We start from the raw sequence: 20,693 nt of genomic DNA on the forward strand, positions 1-20,693 counted from the left end.
TGTTGCTACTGTAAATGGTTGTTGGGATGTTTTGGGTGGTTACCAGGGTGTTGCTATGCAGTTGCTAAGGTGTTGCTACTGTAAATGGTTGTTGGGATGTTCTGGGTGGTTACCAAGGTGTTGCTATGCAGTTGCTAAGGTGTTGCTACTGTAAATGGTTGTTGGGATGTTCTGGGTGGTTACCAAGGTGTTGCTAAGGTGTTGCTACTGTAAATGGTTGTTGGGATGTTCTGGATGGTTACCAGGGTGTTGCTATGCAGTTGCTAAGTTGTTGCTACTGTAAATGGTTGTTGGGATGTTCTGGGTTCTTACCAGGGCATTGCTATGCAGTTGCCAAGGCGTTCTGAGTGTTGCTACCGTAAATGGTTGATGGTATGTTCTGGGTGGTTACCAAGGTGTTGCTATGCAGTTGCTAAGGTGTTGCTACTGTAAATGGTTGTTGGGATGTTCTGGGTGGTTACCAAGGTGTTGCTAAGGTGTTGCTACTGTAAATGGTTGTTGGGATGTTCTGGATGGTTACCAGGGTGTTGCTATGCAGTTGCTAAGTTGTTGCTACTGTAAATGGTTGATGGTATGTTCTGGGTGGTTACCAGGGCATTGCTATGCAGTTGCTAAGACGCTCTGAGAGTTGCTAGTGTAAATGGTTGTTGGGAAGTTCTTGGTGGTTTCCAGGATGTTATGCAGTTTCTAAGGTGCTATGAGTGTTGCTACTGTAAATGGTTGTTGAGATGTTCTGGGTGGTTACCAGGGCATTGCTATGCAGTTGCTAAGACGCTCTGAGAGTTGCTAGTGTAAATGGTTGTTGGGAAGTTCTTGGTGGTTTCCAGGATGTTATGCAGTTTCTAAGGTGCTATGAGTGTTGCTACTGTAAATGGTTGTTGAGATGTTCTGGGTGGTTACCAGGGCGTTGCTATGCAGTTGCTAAGGCACTCTGAGGTTTGCTATTGTAAATGATTGTTGAGATGTTCTGGGTGGTCACCAGGGTGTTGCTATGCAATTGCTTCGGCATTCTGAGTGTTGCTACTGTAATGTTCTGGGTGGTTACCAGGGCGTTGCTATGCAATTGCTCAGGCGTTCTAAGTGTTGCTAATGTAAATGGTTGTTGGGATGTTCTGGGTGGTTGCCAAGGCATTGCTATACAGTTGGTTTGGTGTTCTGTGTATTTCCCTTTAGTCTGGCACAAGTCTGGTCTCTACATATGATATTTAACATGCATTTTGCATTTTACAATGCAGTTCTCCATATTTAATGTGGCTGATTTGGTTTCATTTCCCACAGGTTATTGTTTTTTTTATTATTGTCATTTTGCTGCGGTATGGAGATGTTGAAAGCGTCTGTGAAGTGTCACGACCCCCGTCGGCCCTCATTGACGTTCTCTGAAGGGGGTCTGACTCACGTCTGTCATCCATAGACGCTGACATTTCCACCAGCCATGTGTCATGACGGTTTTACTGAAGACTTTTCACACCATGAATTATTCAAAACATCAAACATCACTTATGCAAACATCACTGTACAGCACGCATGATTCTGAAGTATTGGGCAAATTGAAATCCTGCTGGCAAAGGTGAATTATGCATTAGTCAGTGCAATTAGGCAATGTCATCTGCCTCTGTAATTGATTATTTGATTGGAATGAATAAGTGGGTTCGTCAGGCGGTGCATGTGAAATCTCAGAATTTAAAGATGATGTTTAATTGAAATGGGATGGATTATGAGAGCAAGGATGCTGGTGATGCCGAGATATTAGAGAGAAACAGATGCAATCCAATGATATCTGCCGTAGGCTGTCAGAAACAGGAAATTGTTATATCTGTTATTTCAGATGTTGAGTGTTTTGTATCCATCTGTCTGCATGAAGCATCTGCTTCCATCATTGATGAACATTGAATGGAATCATCTGAATATGATAAACAAATAAGAATAACTTCATGTGTTCATAAAAACAGATGCAGTGTTAATAAAAGATCATAATTAAAAAAGCAACATGTTGAACAAAAATAAGTCAGCTTTGCTTCATTAAGTGCTGGCTGTTTTGCCAGAAGATGTTATTTCTCAGAGGTTGCTCTTTTAAATCTCAAGGGATGTAATGGAGCTCTATGTTATGTTTCAGTTCAGTTTTTAAGCTCATCTTTATTTTATAAGTTTCTCTTGAAAAAGTAATATTAATAACAACTGATGATATGAGTCTCTAGTTTTCATCCAGTAGGAATATAGGACTATAATATGAACGTGGAAAGCAGTTTATTTATTATTTATCATTTACTTGAGAAGCACAATGACTTTTAGTTAAAAGTCAGAAATGAAACATGCATAGAAAAAAAAAAAATATATATATATATATCTGTCAGTGGGGTCAGAAAAATAATCTTGTTTTGTCTTTGAATAAACTTCATTATTCTGCCCCCCCTCCCCTTTTTAACCATGAACTTATTTCATTTTGATTAATTTTTCAGAAAGAAAAAAAAACTAAAACTAAAAGTCATTGTGCATCTCAAGTAAATGTATCTTGATTTAAGAATGATTAGATATTTGTACTGGACAATCTAGATGAGATTTTAAGTCTTGTTTTCTAAAAAAAAAAAAAAAAAAAAAAAAAAAAAAAAAAATCAATATATATATATACACAATTTTGATGAAGACAAAATCTTAAGTTATTTTCCCTGTCAAGTAAATGCATCTTGATTAAAGAATGTTTAGATATTTGTACTACAAAACAAGACAAAAATACTAAGTATGAAAATCATTTTTGCAGTGTTCGGATCAACTTAAATCGAGGAATAACAGCCACAACCGCATGCTCTTCCCTGCTACAGCTTTCAGATGATGTATAAATCTCAATTAAAAAAAAAGACCCTTATGACTGGTTTTGTGGTCCAGGGTCACATATAAGGACCCAACAACAATATATGCAGTACTTAACCTTTAACAGATGGGGGCATTTAACTGCAACTTTTATTAGTCGAAATGCAGAATGTTTGAATAGAACAGCACAGTTTGTGTATTCAATATGTATATATATTGTGATGTGTATTCTGTCCTTCTTTCCGTCCCGCCCACAGGATGATTGACAGCTTCGGGACCCAATAGACAGGATGATCGCTACCGGTGGGCTGCTGAGGATTTCCCGGCGCCAGGACTCGCTGCGAACCAAGAACCGTGCAGAGAACAAGAAGAAACGGAAAGTCAAGAAGAAGCGCAAGAACGACGTGGTGGTGGTGAAGGGCAAAGTGAAGCTGTGCTCCGTCTCTGGGCTGGTGGCAGCGCTAGGGGTTTTCATCCTGCTAATCGGCATCGCCATGGCCGTACTGGGATACTGGCCCAGAGAAAACAATGAGAAATTCATCGGACCCGTGCGACGAATAAAAGAGGAGAACCTCATAAGCAATAACAAGTTAGTGATGTCAAACCAGCTGGATGGTGCAAACTCCTCAGCCGGCTTCTTCGAAAGCCTGTTTGGGAGTTATTTGTACTCGGATAACCTCAAAGTCTTCGGACCGTTAGTGATGGGCATCGGGATTTTCCTGTTCATCTGCGCCAACGCAGTTCTCCACGAGGATCGCGATAAGAAAACCAAAATCATCAATCTGCGAGACATTTACTCCACAGTTATCGACATTCACAGTTTGCGCGCAAAAGACTGTGTTCCTTTCAACGGCCTCATCAGCTACATGCAATCGAAGAGCGATAAACCCGCATCTCCGCGAAACTACAGACACCCATCGTGTGCGAGAAAATACAGCTTGTTTGCGAAGCGCCAGTCGTTCGCCGACACGATTTCTAGCATATATCAAGGAAACGAGGAGGCGTGCGAGTGGGAAACGCGCTCCATCGTCACGTCGTCGGTGAATGCATTCACACTCCCCATCATCAAACTCAACAACTGCGAAGTGCAGGAGAACGAACCTTCGCGGCGCAGGAGTTGCGTCACGACGCTGGAAACCAAAGCGGACGTCTCAAAGACGCGGATGTCGCTTTCGCACCTGTCTCTGAACGCGTTGACGGATCCGGGCGCTAGGTGTTTGGACGAGAAGTCGCGCAGGTTCAGCTGTCCCAGATTGGAGCGATCGGGCAGTAAAGGCTACATTAAACTGGCCGATCTCAGCGGAGATTCGTTCGAGACGCCTGACGCAGAAAGAGAGGAGAAAGAGACGCAAGCACTTGCTATGAACTCAGATACACGTCTGCATAAACACACTGCGTCACTGTCCGATTTGTAAACGATGATTGCACATGATCTAGGGCCCTAATCGCGGAATCCAGTCATAAAAACAGAATTTACAGTTTAACGCAGAATGTCAAAGTTTGGATGAATTAATCAAAAGTAGGTCACTTAAATCAAAACATGATGTGGACTAGTATCTGTGAATATTAAGCCGCAAAAATACTATTTAAATATGAATCCTGCATTTCTGCGTGTCTCTGTGTGAATAAACGGCGCAGACGCTCAGTTTTGTTTTCTACTTGTACTAAAGCGCATGTGACGCTCGCCGTGATTTCTGTGTCTGACGTCTCACTAAATGAGGACATAAGTACTCGGGATGCACGATATTGGATTTATGCCGATATTTTTCGACTCATTTTGGCCGATAACCGATACCGATATATTTCCTTTTGTTTGGAAACAACACCAAGTCTCTCCTGTGCAGAAATTATAAGCAAATTATTCTTAATTTTGGTTAGCTTTTAACAAGAAATTATTTGTTAGAATTAAATAAACAATAATGAAGTTATTTTATAATGACAGTACATTGAAGATTTGAAAATAACTATAAATAAACTATATTCAATCGCTGCATTTTTTTTTTTCTGAAAGATGCAGTGGTAACCTTAACATTTTATTTTAAGATTTAACGTTTGTAAATGTTCTAAAGCAAAAGAGTTGTAAAAATTCAGAAAATCTTTTAGAGCTCATAATTTGTTTAAAAAAATCATATTACACATTAATGAATAAATCAGTATATATAAAATTGTTTAATTTAAGTGTCATGTTTATGATTTTTTGTTTTGTTTATGTAAGCTATAGTTTCTGACCTTTAAATCAAAACATACTCATAACTTTATGGCATTGATTACTTTATTTAATCAGAAACACAGTCTAAATATTATTTGTGTATTTTGCTTTCCTTTAATTAGAAGTAGGCCAACAGCGCCCCCTACGGAATTAAAACTCCTTACCGAGCAGGCATTAGGACCCGGGGTGTTTACTCTATCATCTCAGTTTAAATGCAGCGATCCAAAACAGTGAATCTAATCATAATTCAGGCAAAACTTTGCTTCAAGAATGAGCCACGCTGTTGTCGTGATCTAATCACTAGCACACCCTGAGCACATGTGAGTTAATGTATTCCTCTTATCGGCAAGACATATCGGCATCATTTTTCATATCGGGCTAATGCCGATATTTACATTTAAAGCCATTATCGGCCAATTCCGATATCAGTCCGATAATATCGTGCATCCCTAATAAATTTAATTTGAGTAAAAATAGCATCATATCATATACACACAGAAATTTTATGTATTCACGGCAACCCTTCAAAATAAAAGTTTGGTTTAACTTGAAGACGTTGTGCCAGAAATATATTACTTTTATTTAGTAGAATGTACAAAACTACTACTACTACTGTTGAAAATTTAATAAACCTTTATTTTTAAAGGAATAATCACAAATAATAAAATTTTAATTGTAAATCTCCTTTATTTGCCAAAAAACTCAAATTTGTTTAATTTTCATTCATTAAAAGATAAATTCAATTAATGTTTTGTGCCTTTACTTGATAACCAGAAAAATTTAAATACACAACACAGCATTTCTGGTTCATAAGGCTATTGTTTTTATGCATTCAAATAATTAGACATCCTCAGAAGATGTGAGATGTTTTGGAGGCTTGTGAAGATCATTCCTCCGCTGAGGAACAGAGAAAGTGAAGCTTCTGGAAACAAACGCTCCTGTAAAGATCCTGATGATCAGATTTGAGACGCACTGATTTTTCTAGAAAATGATTGATGGAGAATAAAGTAAAGCTGAGCTGCTTCAGTCCAGTAAGAGTTCGTCTGGAGATATGACTGCAGTTATTCTGACCTTTACTTGATCAAAATCAGTCACATGTACAATTACACTACAAGAGCTTTTACTGGATAAAACACTCTGAACTCAATCAGAGACAGAAGACATGCTGGAGATCGAGTGTGAAACAGTTTACTCATGTTTATCACCTTTTTGTGTATCAAATATGTTTCAGTAGCTTCATAGGGTTAAATGTCTGAGTGTTTCTGCAAATGAAGGTGTTTTGCTGATTTTTGTGGGTATATGAAGTCAGTTCAACTCAAGTTCACACAGGTGTAAATAATCACATTAACTAGCAACATCATCCACTAACTAACACCAGGGACGGACTGGGAGTAAAAAACGGCCCTGGGTTTTCTCCCAAATAGGCCCACCGCAAGTACAGTACAAACAGTCGCTATATCTCACAATATTACAGCAATCCTGTCGCATTTATGGCAAATAACATCACAAAACCCATGATGACCCTGCTGACAAAAACAATAGAAACCATCACAGAAATTCTAATGATTTCCACTACAAATACCATTACAAACATTACAAACTATCAACTTTTAACCATTAAAACAATTAAATAATGGTTTCCTGTAGTGTGTTTTGGGACATATTACATTAGGATTTAGTGTTTTGTTTTGTTTTTTACGACCAATTACCAGTAGAGACCAACAGGCACCATTACAGTTCCATTAAAACCAATGCAATTCTCATTATAACCAGTAAAACCATTACAAATTATGTGCATATGTTCAGAATGGGATTGAAATAAATACATATTGTTGTATAAACTAAAATACTTGAAATATACATAAAAAGAGCAGAACGCAAAATGTATAATATGACAATGATAAACATAAACCTAGAATATAGAAACCTGAAACGACAGAATTCTTGAATTTGAGTATATGTCTCTGTGTGTGATGTTAATCAGACTGATCACCTTATAGGCGACTTCATTTACTGTATTTCTAACTCAATATCTCCCATGTAACCCAGTGTAGAATCACTTAAGGCAGCGGCTATTAGCACTAAGTGAAAATAACATTTTCTTAGCGATAGATGCTATATATACTAAGTACAAATAGCTATTTTATTTACTCTAATAGCATCTATTAATACAACTTATTGCAAATAGTGGCAATTATCTGCACCTCAGTATTGCAATACATTATAAAACAGTATGCAATAATAACTTAATGTGTAAATTTAATTTTAATTCAAATTATTAAATGAATGCCACATTTTTGGGACGATAAAGCCCTCCCTACAGCTACACTAACCCTACCCGATACATTATTTTCAACTTTTTGATTATTTCCTTCATTTTTATAAAAAAAAAAAAAAAAAAAAGCTTTTCTGATGTGAGTTGAAATTTGAAAAGGGAAGGGAAAAGTTCACCAAAAGGTGGATTCGAACCTGGGTCAATCGCGTCAGAAGGATCATAACATATGCTTTAACATATAATATATACGCATATGAATCCGTAATAGCAGTCCTGTGTAATCTTGACTTCTCCAGAACATCCAGATGGCCAGTCCGCCCCTGACTAACACTAGACTGACTTCATCTTCAACTCCAGATCTTTTGGTTTACCAGTCAACTGTCTGTCAGATGTGTGTTTAGAGCTAAATCACATTTGCTGTGGTATTTCGCAAGAAATGAACACTTTTATTCAGCAAGGATGCATTAAATTGATCAAAAGTGAAAGTAAAGACATTTCAAGATTTCTATTTCAGATCATTTTTATTCATCTGTGAATCCTGAAATATCAAATACATCACGGTTTCCACAAAAATATTGAGCAGCACAACTGTTTTCAACATTGATAATAATCAGAAATGTTTGTTGAGCAGTAAATCAGTATATTATTATGATTTCTGAAGATCATGAGACACTGAAGACTGCAGTAATGATGCTGAAAATACAGCTGCAGATCACAGAAATACATTACAGTTTAACACATATTCACATAGAAAACAGCTGATTTACATTAGAATAATATTTCACAATTTTTACTTTTTAAGTACTTTTTTTTTTTTTTTTAGCTATAATGTAGCAAATTAAGATTTTCAAACTGAAAATGCTTCACCGTTAACTTTTTTTTCTTTCCTTTTTTCTTTTATTCTTTCTTTATCTTTCTTTCATTCATTATTTTTTTCCTTTGGTTTTCTTTTTTTATTGTTTTCTTACATGCAATTCTTTTTATTTTTCTTTCACAACTTTTATCCTTTCTTTTTTCTCTGCTTTATTATGAATTCTTGAATTCTTTATTGTTTTCTTTCTTTTTCTTTCACATCTTTTTTATTCTCCATTTCTTTATAATTGTTTTTTTTGTTTTCTGTTTCTTTTGTCTTTTTCTTTTTATATTTTTCCTTTATTTATTTATTAATTTTTCTTTTAACCCCATTGCATGTGTAATGTACTGTACTGTATGTCAGTAGCATGTCATTTTTAATTGATCATTCACACGAATCCCTTCATTAGTTGTTAGTCATTAACATTAATAATTATTCCTGATGCCTTTTGACAAGCTGTTTTGTGTCACTCTGATACTGTTGTGTATATTTAGACTTCACAGTTCACTGTATATCTGTTCAAATGTTTTATATGTTTATTATACGATGACATCCACGTTTGCCGTAATCACGACTAGATCCTGAGACTGGAGTTCAAGTGTTTAGTCCACATGTTTCAGTTGTGATAAACACACATAGCTCACATTATGCAACTGTTTTGTGCTTTCCCTCGTGTTAGTGAGCAGATGTTGATGTACCAAAGGCAATAAGTGATAGCTGAGGACTCTGTTTTAGACACTTTGTGAGAGTTTGTTCTGATTCTGGGTCTGTAGTTTTAGCTGCTACATCAAAATAAAGTTCTTTGAGATAATATTGTCCTGCATTGATCTTCTCTGTGCTATAAATGGATTTATCCTGACATCTAGTGGAGAATTACAGTCAATCTGAGGAGAAACTGTATTCAAAAATATATTGTTTGGCGTACTAATATATTTATTTACTTTCTTATTTCATAACAGATGAATAGTTTGTGTGAAGCTGTTAATCACAGAGATTCCCGTTAGAGTAGATTATAAACACATGATATCTTAATGATTGAAAAGAAACACATTGATCTGTGTTTGACTCTTATCTCAGCCTGTTTTCCTGATCTAATGACTGTAATCATGAACTTTGACCTTTGCTTTACTGTGTGAAGTACGTGGCATCAGGTCAACAACAAAGAGCGCTATGATCGTCTCTTATCTTATACATATTACTACAGAATATAATAAACATTAACATCCACGCAGAGCTTTATGGGGAAATTGGCCTTTAATTGTTGTATCTTAAGTTTTTATTGTTTAAAAGGCGGCAAACTCTAAAACAAACCCTTCTGAACCTTGTGTGCAAAATCTAGCTATATTTTTAAGATAATTTTATAATATAAACATAATATTTATGTGATAAATGGTAAAATAATAATATATAATACAATAATCAGCTATATACACACAAATATAAAATACAATAAAAATTGTAAACATTAAAATAGGTTAAAATAAAGCACACTATATATATATATATATAACAAAATACATGTCAAATAAACACATATGGTTTAGTATCTGAGCTCTGAGTTGATGAGGAGTCTGTATTATTATTATTATTATTTTATTATTAAGAACAGGGAAACGAGACATGAGTATATTTCTACAAAGAACAGTCATAAAAATAAGGGCAGAAAGCAAATATTCTGGATTTGTGTAAGTCAAATTATGGTATCTATACAGAAAAGTACAACAATAAAATGACATCATTTCAGAAAAGCTGTCATAATGCATCAAACAATTTGGCTCTCATTTGATTATTTGCAAACAAGAGAATCAAGTTCAGCAAGAAAAAGGAGATTTAAGCCATTTTTGCTTATTAATGAAGAATTTTGCATTCAATATAAGAAAATTAACAACATATTCAGCAGATAATAGCTTTGGATTTTCATAATAAGATGAAGGTCACATTTATAAGAAACATATTTGTGCTTAAGTCAAGCCGTTGTGATGAGGAGTCTTTTATTTATATGACATACTTTTATTTGTATTGCATTTTGTTTAATGCTTTATTAATTCAATGCCACAAGAACAAGAGGTATTACATATTCATGTCAAATTAACATTAGCTGCCAGAGAAAAAAGAAGAAAATAAAAGAAAGGAATCAAATACATTTAAATGCGTTCAGTGCTTTTTTTGTTTTTTGCTTGTTCCAAGAAATCATTTATAAAATGGGAACAATTTGGTCTACATTGAGCCCACTTTAAGAGTCACTTACAGTTTTGTTTCAGTTTAAGCATTGTTCAATACTGAATGTTCACAACTGTTCATACAGACTGCATCACCAACATAAATCTTGACCAAACAGTTGATCTCATCTCCAAAACTCACTCAGACCAACAAAACATGCCATATATGTCTCAAAATAAGCTTGTTTCACCATAACACTGGGAACAATTCTCATTCAGACATAACACACTGATTAACTTTTATCTTTGAAGTTTGAATGATTTGTCACATAGACTTCTGTATCTGTGGTTTCAGTATTGAACAATGCTTGTTAGCACCTGAACAAAACTGTAACACTCTAGTTATGACGCCAGGGAGGAGGGGATTACAGTCGGGGCGTGGTTAAGACGACAGCGAACCAATAGCAAGTGTTGGGGGCGTGGCCTTCCCGCAAACAGTCTCCGCCCCCAGATCTTGTGAGTGTGAGCGCAGCTCTGCAGGTAAAGCGCTCTTCTGTGTTTGGAGCTCAAACTGGATCAGATGTTGCTCTGTGAGCACTCAAGCTGTTACAGGATCATCTGAGAGCCACTCTGTGTCAGGTGATGTGTTTCCAGATTTAGTTGTGACATCCGAAACTCAGTAGTGCTTTTGTTCTACAATACAGGAAATATTGACTTCTGGAAAAGTGCATGATTTATGTTTTTAAACATGTTAGCACACGCATTTGCATTACAAAATTGACAGGTGACTGATTAATTTGACATAAAAATCAACTTTCAGATTTGTAATGACCTTGTTGACTTCACTAGGTGGTCACGTGGTGTGATAAATTAATTTTAGTAGTAAATTATTTCTTTATTTTTTTATGTAGTCTGAATTCATATGAGCCCTTAACAGCAGTGTTATGAAAGAATTGTTAAAAATGTTGTTTTTGATGCAATATTTTATGTCAGATTGCTGGAGATGTCAGATAGATGTCTAATTGTTCATCAGTTTGAGTTCTTGATCATTTAATATCGATGTTGACTGTGTTTCTCCTCTTTGTTTCTGGGATATGTGCGGATATGGATGTGCATCTGGATGTCTGCCGCTGGGTGAGTCACTTTCCCAAAGAAACACGCTTCACTTTCCTGTGGTCAGTGGATATCTTTGACATCTGGGGCTTTTCCAAAACGTCTCTTCTGATGTATTTCTAGCACAGGAAACCCCCAAATCTGCCCAATTATTCTGCAGGAGCTCTTTCAGATTCACTTTTAGCAGGAAAAGCACAGCTATGGGTTTAAACGGCCCTTGCTGAAGAAATACTGTATAGAAATACTCTAGTGTTGTTGAACCATACAATAGTAAAGTGTATTATACTGTATATATTATAGTATTTATCACACTTTGTTAATGAATGCTGCAGCGTACTGTATAGTGAACTGATCAACTGTAATAAATACTGTAGTACACTGTAGTTTTTACTGCAGTAAACTGTAGTGTATTGTAGTATAGTTGTAGAAAACATAGTACAGTCAATGCTTCATGAGATTGTAGTTATTAAAGTCGTTAAGCTATACTTTTTTTGCTTGGGATCAAAGTTAGAGTGGTTGTGATTCTTGCTTTGATTCACGGTGTATAGTGCTCACGGAGAAGATGCTTGTGCGGTGAAAGCTGTCGTCTTGGTGTGACGTGTGTGTGTGTGCTGAGTGTGTGTTTTTAACGCTGCGTGTGTGTTTGAGTCATTCCTGTGTGACTGCAGACTTCAGAAAGAGGAAGTGATTGTCTTTTCATTTCCTCTTGGATTTCCTCAGTTTTTGCTGATGTGTGATTGGATTTTTGGCTTCTGACAGACGTTATTAGTAGAGAAATGCATGTGAGATTAGTAATCTATGAGAAGCTGTGCTGAAGTGCTTCACAGCGGATCTATGGAGCGTTTCCTCATGTCCGCCGCTGATCGCGTAGCTGAGGAGATTGATTTGCAGTCGTCTGGAGGTTTTCGTCTCTGTTGCAGTGTTTGTGTCTGATGATAAACCTGCAGATATGGGAATAATGTGAAGAATCTCAGTGGGAAGTTAATTTCCTCACGTTTCTACAGTAGATGTGCACTTGTTTTATACAGACATCAGTGCCTCTAATCAATACTGACTTTCAAATATTACATTATTTATGTATTATTTTTAATGATATTATTAACTTGACCTTTGATCTCCAAATAATAATCAGTAAAGTACTGTAAAAATGCTGTGGTAATGGGTTAACAGTAAGTTCCCTCACTCTATTAAAATACAGTAAATCTAACAGGACATCGAATGCAATTTTACAGGAAAATGCTGTTAAATTTACAGTTTTTGGTTGTGAAAATAAGTCATTAACTTCACATTCGATGGTTGTTCAATTAAATAATTATGTTTTGTTCACAATTAAACGCTAGTTTTTAATTTAGGACTACGTGAAAATTATTTCCCCTAAATTTAGTGTTTTATTTATTTATTTGGATTCTGTGTTTTATGATTTAATACAAATTTTAATACAAATTTATCATCAAAACTGGTGTCTAATGAAATGAATAGATAAATTAATTAATCGCGATTAACTGCATCCAAATTAAAAGTTTTTGTTTACATAATATGTGTGTGTGTACTGTGTATATTTATTATGTATATAAAAACACACACATGCATTTATATATTTCAGAGAAATATGTTATTTTTATATATTAAATGTATTTATTTATAATATAAATTATATGAATATAAATATAGACATGTAAATATTTTCAAAGTATATACTGTATGTGTGTGTGTTTATATATGCATAATAAATATACACTGTATATATATATTATATAAACAAACTTTTATTTTGGATGCGATTAATCGTTTGACAGCACTAAATAAAACATTAACAACTTATTGAATTTCTAAAAAATGTAATCAAATGAAAATCTAACTATTAATTTACGACAACAAAAACACGGCATTTTATTTTGTATCAAATGAGCTGTATAAATTACAACATGAATGAAAACTATCTTTGTTGTATGATTTGTATTATTATTATTATTACTTTAAGAAGTACTTTTTAGTATACAATATATAATATAATAGTATAATACATATTATTTGTTTGAGGTGGCTGTGAGTTCTTGACATTGACTTATATAATCATAAACAAAATGTTGGTGTAAATGGAAACAAAGCAGTTTTTCTGGCTTCTTGAGGATGTTCTGCTGGAGGTCTCTCGGGGTCAGAGGTCACGTGGGCGTGGGCGTGGCTCAGCTCATTCCTGGCTGTTTATTGGCTGATAAGGAGCGGCTCAAAGGTCCGAGCTCCTCAGGCTGTTTCAGCTGAGTCTGCACCGCTGGCCTCGTAGACTTTGCTCACACTTATTCATGCTCGTTTTGCACTTTTTCAATCCGAGTTCTTGAATCCTGGTCCACGTGAGCGTAATGTGAAGCTCAGCAGAAGTGCGACGGCGCTCCAGATAACGCCAGAGACCTTGTGTTCAGTCGAAGGTCTGATAAGACGCCTCAGATTGGCTTGTGTCATAGACAACGCTTCTTTTGCCCATATAAAGACATGCAGCCTATCGAGGGGTATTTATAGTGTCACACGGATGCGTCTTAAAACACCGTCAGACTGATTTCTGACGAGTCTGTGATCTGCTGCTGGCCATGATGGTGTTTAATATCACACAATATTACATGCTTTCACACGCTGACCTAACGATTTCACTCCTGAGAAACCTGCATCTGCAGAAATCATAATTGGGATTTTCACACTTTGTAGTAGTTATCTTTTGAGAGTACCCTGGGGAGAAAACTGGGTGTAAAACATCTTCACTCATTTAAATAAACCTGAAATTTTGTTACTGTAATTGTAATTGCAAATTGTATGACATTTAGAAGCACATAAATATTTATTTTTAGTTTTGCTTTATATGTATATAAATTATTTTTTATTTTATATATAAGAAATTATATTTTGTAAAATATTTTTTTTACAGTATATGAAATTTATAAGCATATATTTGTTAGTTTTGCTGTATATAATAAAAAAGCTCAACTAAAATGACTAAAATTTAACTACATAAACCAATATATTATATATGAAAGAAATTATATTTTGGATTCTTTAGGATTTTATTGCATCTTCATCAAAATATTCCCATTAATATGTCTGTTTTCCTTTAGATTTAAAAAAAAATCAAATAGGCTTTGTTTTCTTTATGCAAATGTATAAGGATTTGTGTGAAAATGACCTTGAGATGTTCTTGACAGATTATTTTGGTCCAATAGCATGAGATAAACCTTAATGGAAATAAGCTTGTAATGATCAGTCGGCTTGTGGATTTAATGCTGATTTACACCTGCTGTTTGATGCTTCCTGAGGCTTTATATAGTAGAAGTTTATTCAAGATTTTTGACCTAGTCAGTAAGTGTCTGACTACTGTGTGTTATTTTTTGCTTATGCAACATCTAAAAGCGCTTGTCCTGCAATATGAAGAGCATGCAATGCGGTCATCTGCGGTCACTGTGCTTCTGAAAACCGGTTTAGGATAGAGACTCAGAGGACTGAGGGAGTGCTGACGGTGTGTCCTGAGACTGATATAACCCGTCATGCAGATTCAGTCGTAATGTCAGCGTCACGCCTAATAAATAATACATGTTCACACACTGGACTTTGTGTGTCATTCAGAGATTGAGAAACTACTTTGATTCCAGTTTGAGCTGCTCATGATTCACTAGCTACTAACTAACTGACTCTAACTACTGAAGGAGTCTGTAACTACAATATATCCTTTATTTTAATTCAATATGAGACACATTTTCTGGCACAAAAGTTCCTTTCAGGGACGTCAGCACAGAGATTTATTTTATTGCTTAATTTGCATGCATGTTTCATTAGAATGAACTGGATCTGTGATTGTGATATTGCTTTAATATCAATGAAGGATGAACAAATCATTACATTTGCATTAGAATAATGTGCATTGACGAATTGTTCACAATAAGACCTGAACATGAATTTCATTTATGCATTTAGCAGATACTTTTATCCAAAGTGACTTACAAAAGATAAATAAAAACTATTTGTCAAAGAGCCAACAATATTTGTAGCATACAGTGGCAGGTTTATTAGACAACTGAATTAGGAAGCAATTCTAGAATGAATTAAAATGTATGACGTTAATAGTCATTTTTCATGATGACTTAAGAGAAACCTTAGTGGTTCTTTCCCAAAGAAACCGAGAAGGGAAATGAAAGAGAGAAACTCTAACTGTCCTCCAGCTCAAGGCAAGGGAGGAATCGAGACCAGCGAGTGTAGACTCGTCTTTTCTCTGTAATTGGAGAGTGAGTGTGTGTGTGTTCAAGTTCAAGTTTATTTGTATAGCGCTTTTTACGAGACAAATCGTTGCAAAGCAGCTCTACAGGAATTTAAGTTTCCACAATATATTTATATATTGCAGAACCTTAATATATTTGAATGTGGTAATTCTGTATGTTGTCTGAGCGTTGGCATCCTCTGAGGTCCTCTGAGGGGTTGGCATCATCTTTTCTCAGGTGTTCGGTCATCTCAGATCATTTAAGGGTTGGATCCAGACTGAAGCTTCTGTCATTCCTAGTTACCACGGGATGTTAATCAACAGAGAAACAAATAGAGACGTAATTAGCGTAGCTGCTGTTCCATCTAAGCAAAAATGATTTGTTCAACCCAAGCTAAAGAATAATAATAATGTACATTTGATCAGATATAACTGCAGTACAAGATTATAAGATGCATTATGTGAATGGTTGGCTAAAGAGATGTGTCTTTAATCTAGATTTAAACAGAGAGAGTGTGTCTGAACCCCGAACGTTATCAGGAAGGCTATTCCAGAGTTTGGGAGCCAAATGTGAAAAAGCTCTACCTCCTTTAGTGGACTTTGCTATCCTAGGTACTACCAAAAGTCCAGAGTTTTGTGACCTTAGGGAGCGGGTTGGATTGTAGCGTGGTAGAAGACGAGTTAGGTACGCAGGAGCTAAACCATTTAGGGCCTTATAGGCAAGTAATAATATTTTGTAAATGATACAGAACTGAATAGGTAGCCAGCGCAGAGACTGTAAAATTGGGGTAATATGATCATGTTTTCTTGACCTGGTAAGAACTCTAGCCGCTGCATTTTGGACTATCTGTAGCTTGTTTATTGAAGATGCAGGACAACCAGCTAGCAGTGCATTACAATAGTCCAGTCTAGAGGTCATGAATGCATGAACTAGCTTTTCTGCATCAGATACAGGTAGCATGTTTCGAAGCTTGGCAATGTTTCTAAGATGGAAGAATGCTGTTTTTGTAACATGGGAAATATGATTTTTAAAGGACAAGTTGCTGTCTAATATAACACCCAGATTATTTACTTTAGTGGACGTAACAGTGCATCCGTCTAGTTGTAATGTGTACTGTTTTTTGGTCCAATAAGTAATATCTCTGTCTTATCTGAACTTAATATGAGGAAATTATTGGTCATCCAATCTTATACATTTTTTACACAATCTATTAGCTTAGATAGTTGAGAAGTTTCATCTGGTCTTGTTGAGATATGTAGTTGAGTATCATCAGCATAACAATGAAAACTAATCCCGTATTTTCTAATAATATTACCAAGAGGCAACATGTATATTGAAAATAGCAGAGGACCTAGGACAGATCCTTGTGGTACTCCATACTTTACTGGTGATAATTGTGATGACTCCCCATTTAAATGAACAAAGTGGTAGCGATCGGACAGGTAGGATCTAAACCATCTTAAAGCCTGCCCTTGAATACCAGTATAGTTTTGTAATCGATCTATGAGTATATCATGGTCTATAGTGTCGAACGCAGCACTAAGTGTGAATGAGAGTGTGTGTGTGTGTGTGTGTGTGTTTGTTTGTTTGTGTGTGTGTGTGAGAGAGAGAGAGAGAGAGTGTGTGTGTGTGTGAGAGAGAGAGAGTGTGTGTGTGTGTGAGAGAGAGAGAGTTTGTGTGCGTGTGTGAGAGAGTGAGAGTGTGTGTGTGTTTGTGTGAGAGAGTGTGTGTGTGTGTGTGTGTGAGAGAGAGAGAGTGTGTGTGAGTGTGAGTGAGAGAGTGTGTGTGTGAGTGTGTGTGTGTGAGAGAGAGAGAGAGAGAGAGTGTGTGTGTGTGTGTGTGAGTGTGTGTGTGTGAGAGAGAGAGAGAGAGAGAGTGTGTGTGTGTGTGTGTGAGTGTGTGTGTGTGTATGTGTGTGTGTGTGTGTGTGTGTGTATGTATGTGTGTGTGTGTGTGTGTGTGTGCACTTGCAGTGAAGGTGCAGTGACAGTAAATCACTGGAGCAGATGTTCTTTCTGTTTCTGTTCTTGTAAGTCATTATTATTCAGTAGTTTTGAGGAGTGATGAGCTGTTGTCAGTGAGAGCAGATTTACTGGAGTATAAATAAAGACTTTCTGCTACTGAAAGATGCTTGAAGCTCAAAGGTAAAGTTCAGTCAAAAATGAAAATGTGCTTACCTTCAGGCCAGTCGAGATGTAGATGAGTGTGTTTCTTCATCAGGTTTATAGAAATGTGTCTCTGCATCCGTGTCTCAGCAATGGATGCTCTGCAGTGAATGGGTGCCGTCAGAATGAGAGTCTGATAAAAACACCACAATAATCCACACCACTCCAGTCCATCAGTTAACATCTGGAGAAGACAAAAGCTGAAACACATCCAGCATTAAGATGTTTTTAACTAAAATACCATAGAGTCCATAATAACACTTCCTCCAGTGAAAAAGTGTTCTGGTCTGAATCAGGAGAGAAATCTGCAGATCAAGCACCGTTTACAAGACAAAACAGCTCTAAACAAATATGTGGCTGGATTTTGATGCGAGAGACAACAGGAGATGCACTTTTTCACTGGAGGAAGAGTTATTATGGACTCTATGGTATTTTAGTTAAAAGCATCTTAATGCTGGATGTGTTTGATCTTTAGTCTTCTCCAGATGTTAACTGATGGACTGGAGTGGTGTGGATTATTGTGGTGTTTTTATCAGCTGTTTGGACTCTCATTCTGACGGCACCCATTCACTGCAGAGCATCCATTGCTGTCTTTTCAGTATTTATATGTATCAGACACTTAATTTGACTTTCAAAATACAGATCTTCCACATTTGCTCTTCTGCTAACTTCTCCGGTTCATTCAATAATAATTTTTTCACAGCTAATATTTTTGCTTTTCCACGATAAACAGCTTCTTTCTCATTTCTAAAACATCTGATGGATATTTGTAAAAGTTTAATGTCTCTGATTGTTTATAAAAATCGCTCAGATTATAATCTAGTTTCTGATTCAGCTCATATTGTGAGAATATGAAGCTCAATTTTATTCAGAGAGTTTTGGAGGCTTGTGAAGATAAAGCTTCTGGAAACAAACGCTCCTCAGAAGATCCTGATGATCAGATTTGAGACGCACTGATTTATCTAGAAAATGATTGATGGAGAATCAAGTAAAGCTGAGCTGCTTCAGTCCAGTAAGAGTTCATCTGGAGATATGACTGCAGTTATTCTGACGCTTACTTGATCAAAATCAGAGAAGATTTGACAGCAGAAAGACGTTTGTACAATTACACTACAAGAGCTTTTACTGGATAAAACACTCTGAACTCAATCAGAGACAGAAGACATGCAGGAGATCGAGTGTGAAACAGCAAAGTTTGATCATGTTTATCATTTACAGACCTTAGAAATTCAAATCAAATATGAAACAGTAGCTTTAAAGGGTTAAACTCTTTTTCTTGCTATCAATTGTCTTATTAAGAAAACTACAAATAGCCACAGCAATGAGCAAATGCGTCGGTGTCTTCAAGTTTAGCATGTTAATACTTCACAAAATCTTTAGTAGATTTAGTTTAATGCCTTTAAATCTGAAACAGCTCCACCCAGGGAGCCTCCATCTGTTAAAAGCAGAGGAAAAGCTCCACGGTGGAACATAGAGGAACGAAGCCAACGCCACAGACGTGCTCTGTCATTAGAGACACACACACCTCGCTCTATAGGAGCTCGACGCGAGCCGAGGTTTGTGTGAAGCTTTACAGCATGCATTAAACCAGACTTCAAAACACATGCTTTATTTGTGTGTGTGCTTTAGGGTGCATTTAGTGTTGTTGCATGCATATACAGTGACCACAGGATGGATAAATACACTTATAATGTCAAAACTTCATCATTAACAAACAGATCCTTCAGCATTTCAGACACAAATACAGTATATAGACAATGGAGCACAAAAAAAGTTTGTTTTTTTCACTGCAAATACAGTAGAGTAAAAAGTGTGGCAAATAGCTTCATATTGCTTAGATATTTTAATTTGCTCTTTGGCTGTTTGTTCATTTGCATTGAGCATCTATGTATTTATTTTTTTAAATGTAGAATAACAATAAATAATATATTTTAATCATTTTAAAATTGACACAACCCAGAGAATTTACAGATAAACAATACATCCAACAAAAAACTACTATGGAGTTTAGAAAAAATAAAATACAATAATAAATAAATAAATAAGATTAAAATACATTTAAAATAAATTAAATAAAAACAAAATATCAAAAATTAAATTGAGGCAGTATTTCAGGTTTTTACATTTCTATTAACTTGAAATATTTTGCAAATAAAATCTAGATCATCTAGATTTTTATTATCAGTACCTTTTAAAAGAGTTGAGAAACAAACAATTTTGCCATAAAGACATGGTTAAGTCTTAAATAAATAAAACATAATAATAAATAAATAAAATGAGATAAATAAATAAATAAATCAAATAAGATAAATAAAATGAGATAAATAAATAAATAAAATAAGATAAAGAAATAAATAAAATAAGATAAAGAAATAAAATGAGATAAATAAATAAATAAAATGAGATAAATAAATAAATAAAATGAGATAAATAAATAAATAAATAAAATAAGATAAATAAATACATTTCATTAAGTAAATAAATAAGTAAATTAAAATAAATTGAGAACAAACTATATAGAGAGAGAGAGAGAGAGAGAGCATTTCAAGGTTTTACGTTTTAATTAACTTTAAATCTTTAGGTAATAAACAATTCTAGTTCTGTACATTTAAGAGAAGCAAAAAAAAAAATATTCGACCTTAAAACGTGGTTTAGAATACTTTTACATAATAATTGTAGCTATTTTAATTATATAATAATACTATTTTTTTCTCCTTTTGCTTTTGTTGAGTATGTGAAATTTACCCAATAATATAATATGTTTTTGTTTTTCATTGAAAACGTATAAACATCTTTGCGCGTGGTGCACTGGTAGATGTTTTACGTCATTCCTCGCGCCCTCAGCTGTTACGTACAGTGCGTGCGTGCGTGCGGTGACG

At 35.4% G+C, this 20,693-nt stretch overlaps 2 protein-coding genes across 3 annotated transcripts in view; both read left to right on the forward strand.

Moving 5' to 3' along the window:
- Positions 1 to 3,095: 3,095 nt before the first annotated feature.
- Positions 3,096 to 4,220, forward strand: tmem200cb (transmembrane protein 200C-b; the record flags this gene model as incomplete). Its single annotated transcript, XM_079434722.1, has 1 exon — positions 3,096 to 4,220. The coding sequence occupies one exon, from the start codon at positions 3,096 to 3,098 to the stop codon at positions 4,218 to 4,220; it is 1,125 nt and encodes a 374-aa protein (XP_079290848.1).
- A 6,596-nt stretch (positions 4,221 to 10,816) lies between these two features.
- Positions 10,817 to 20,693, forward strand: part of LOC306881001 (band 4.1-like protein 3) — a 54,767-nt gene continuing 44,890 nt past the window's right edge. The window contains exon 1 of one of the 2 annotated variants that reach the window (XM_079434801.1): positions 10,817 to 10,940. The gene's annotated coding sequence lies outside the window, so the exon portion shown is untranslated. Of the gene's footprint in view, positions 11,477 to 20,693 lie in introns of both variants that reach the window. The other variant, XM_079434803.1, reaches the window with a different exon arrangement.

This window comes from Barbus barbus, assembly GCF_936440315.1.
Source record: "Barbus barbus genome assembly, chromosome: 15".
In the NCBI taxonomy this organism is placed as follows: Eukaryota; Metazoa; Chordata; class Actinopteri; order Cypriniformes; family Cyprinidae; genus Barbus; species Barbus barbus.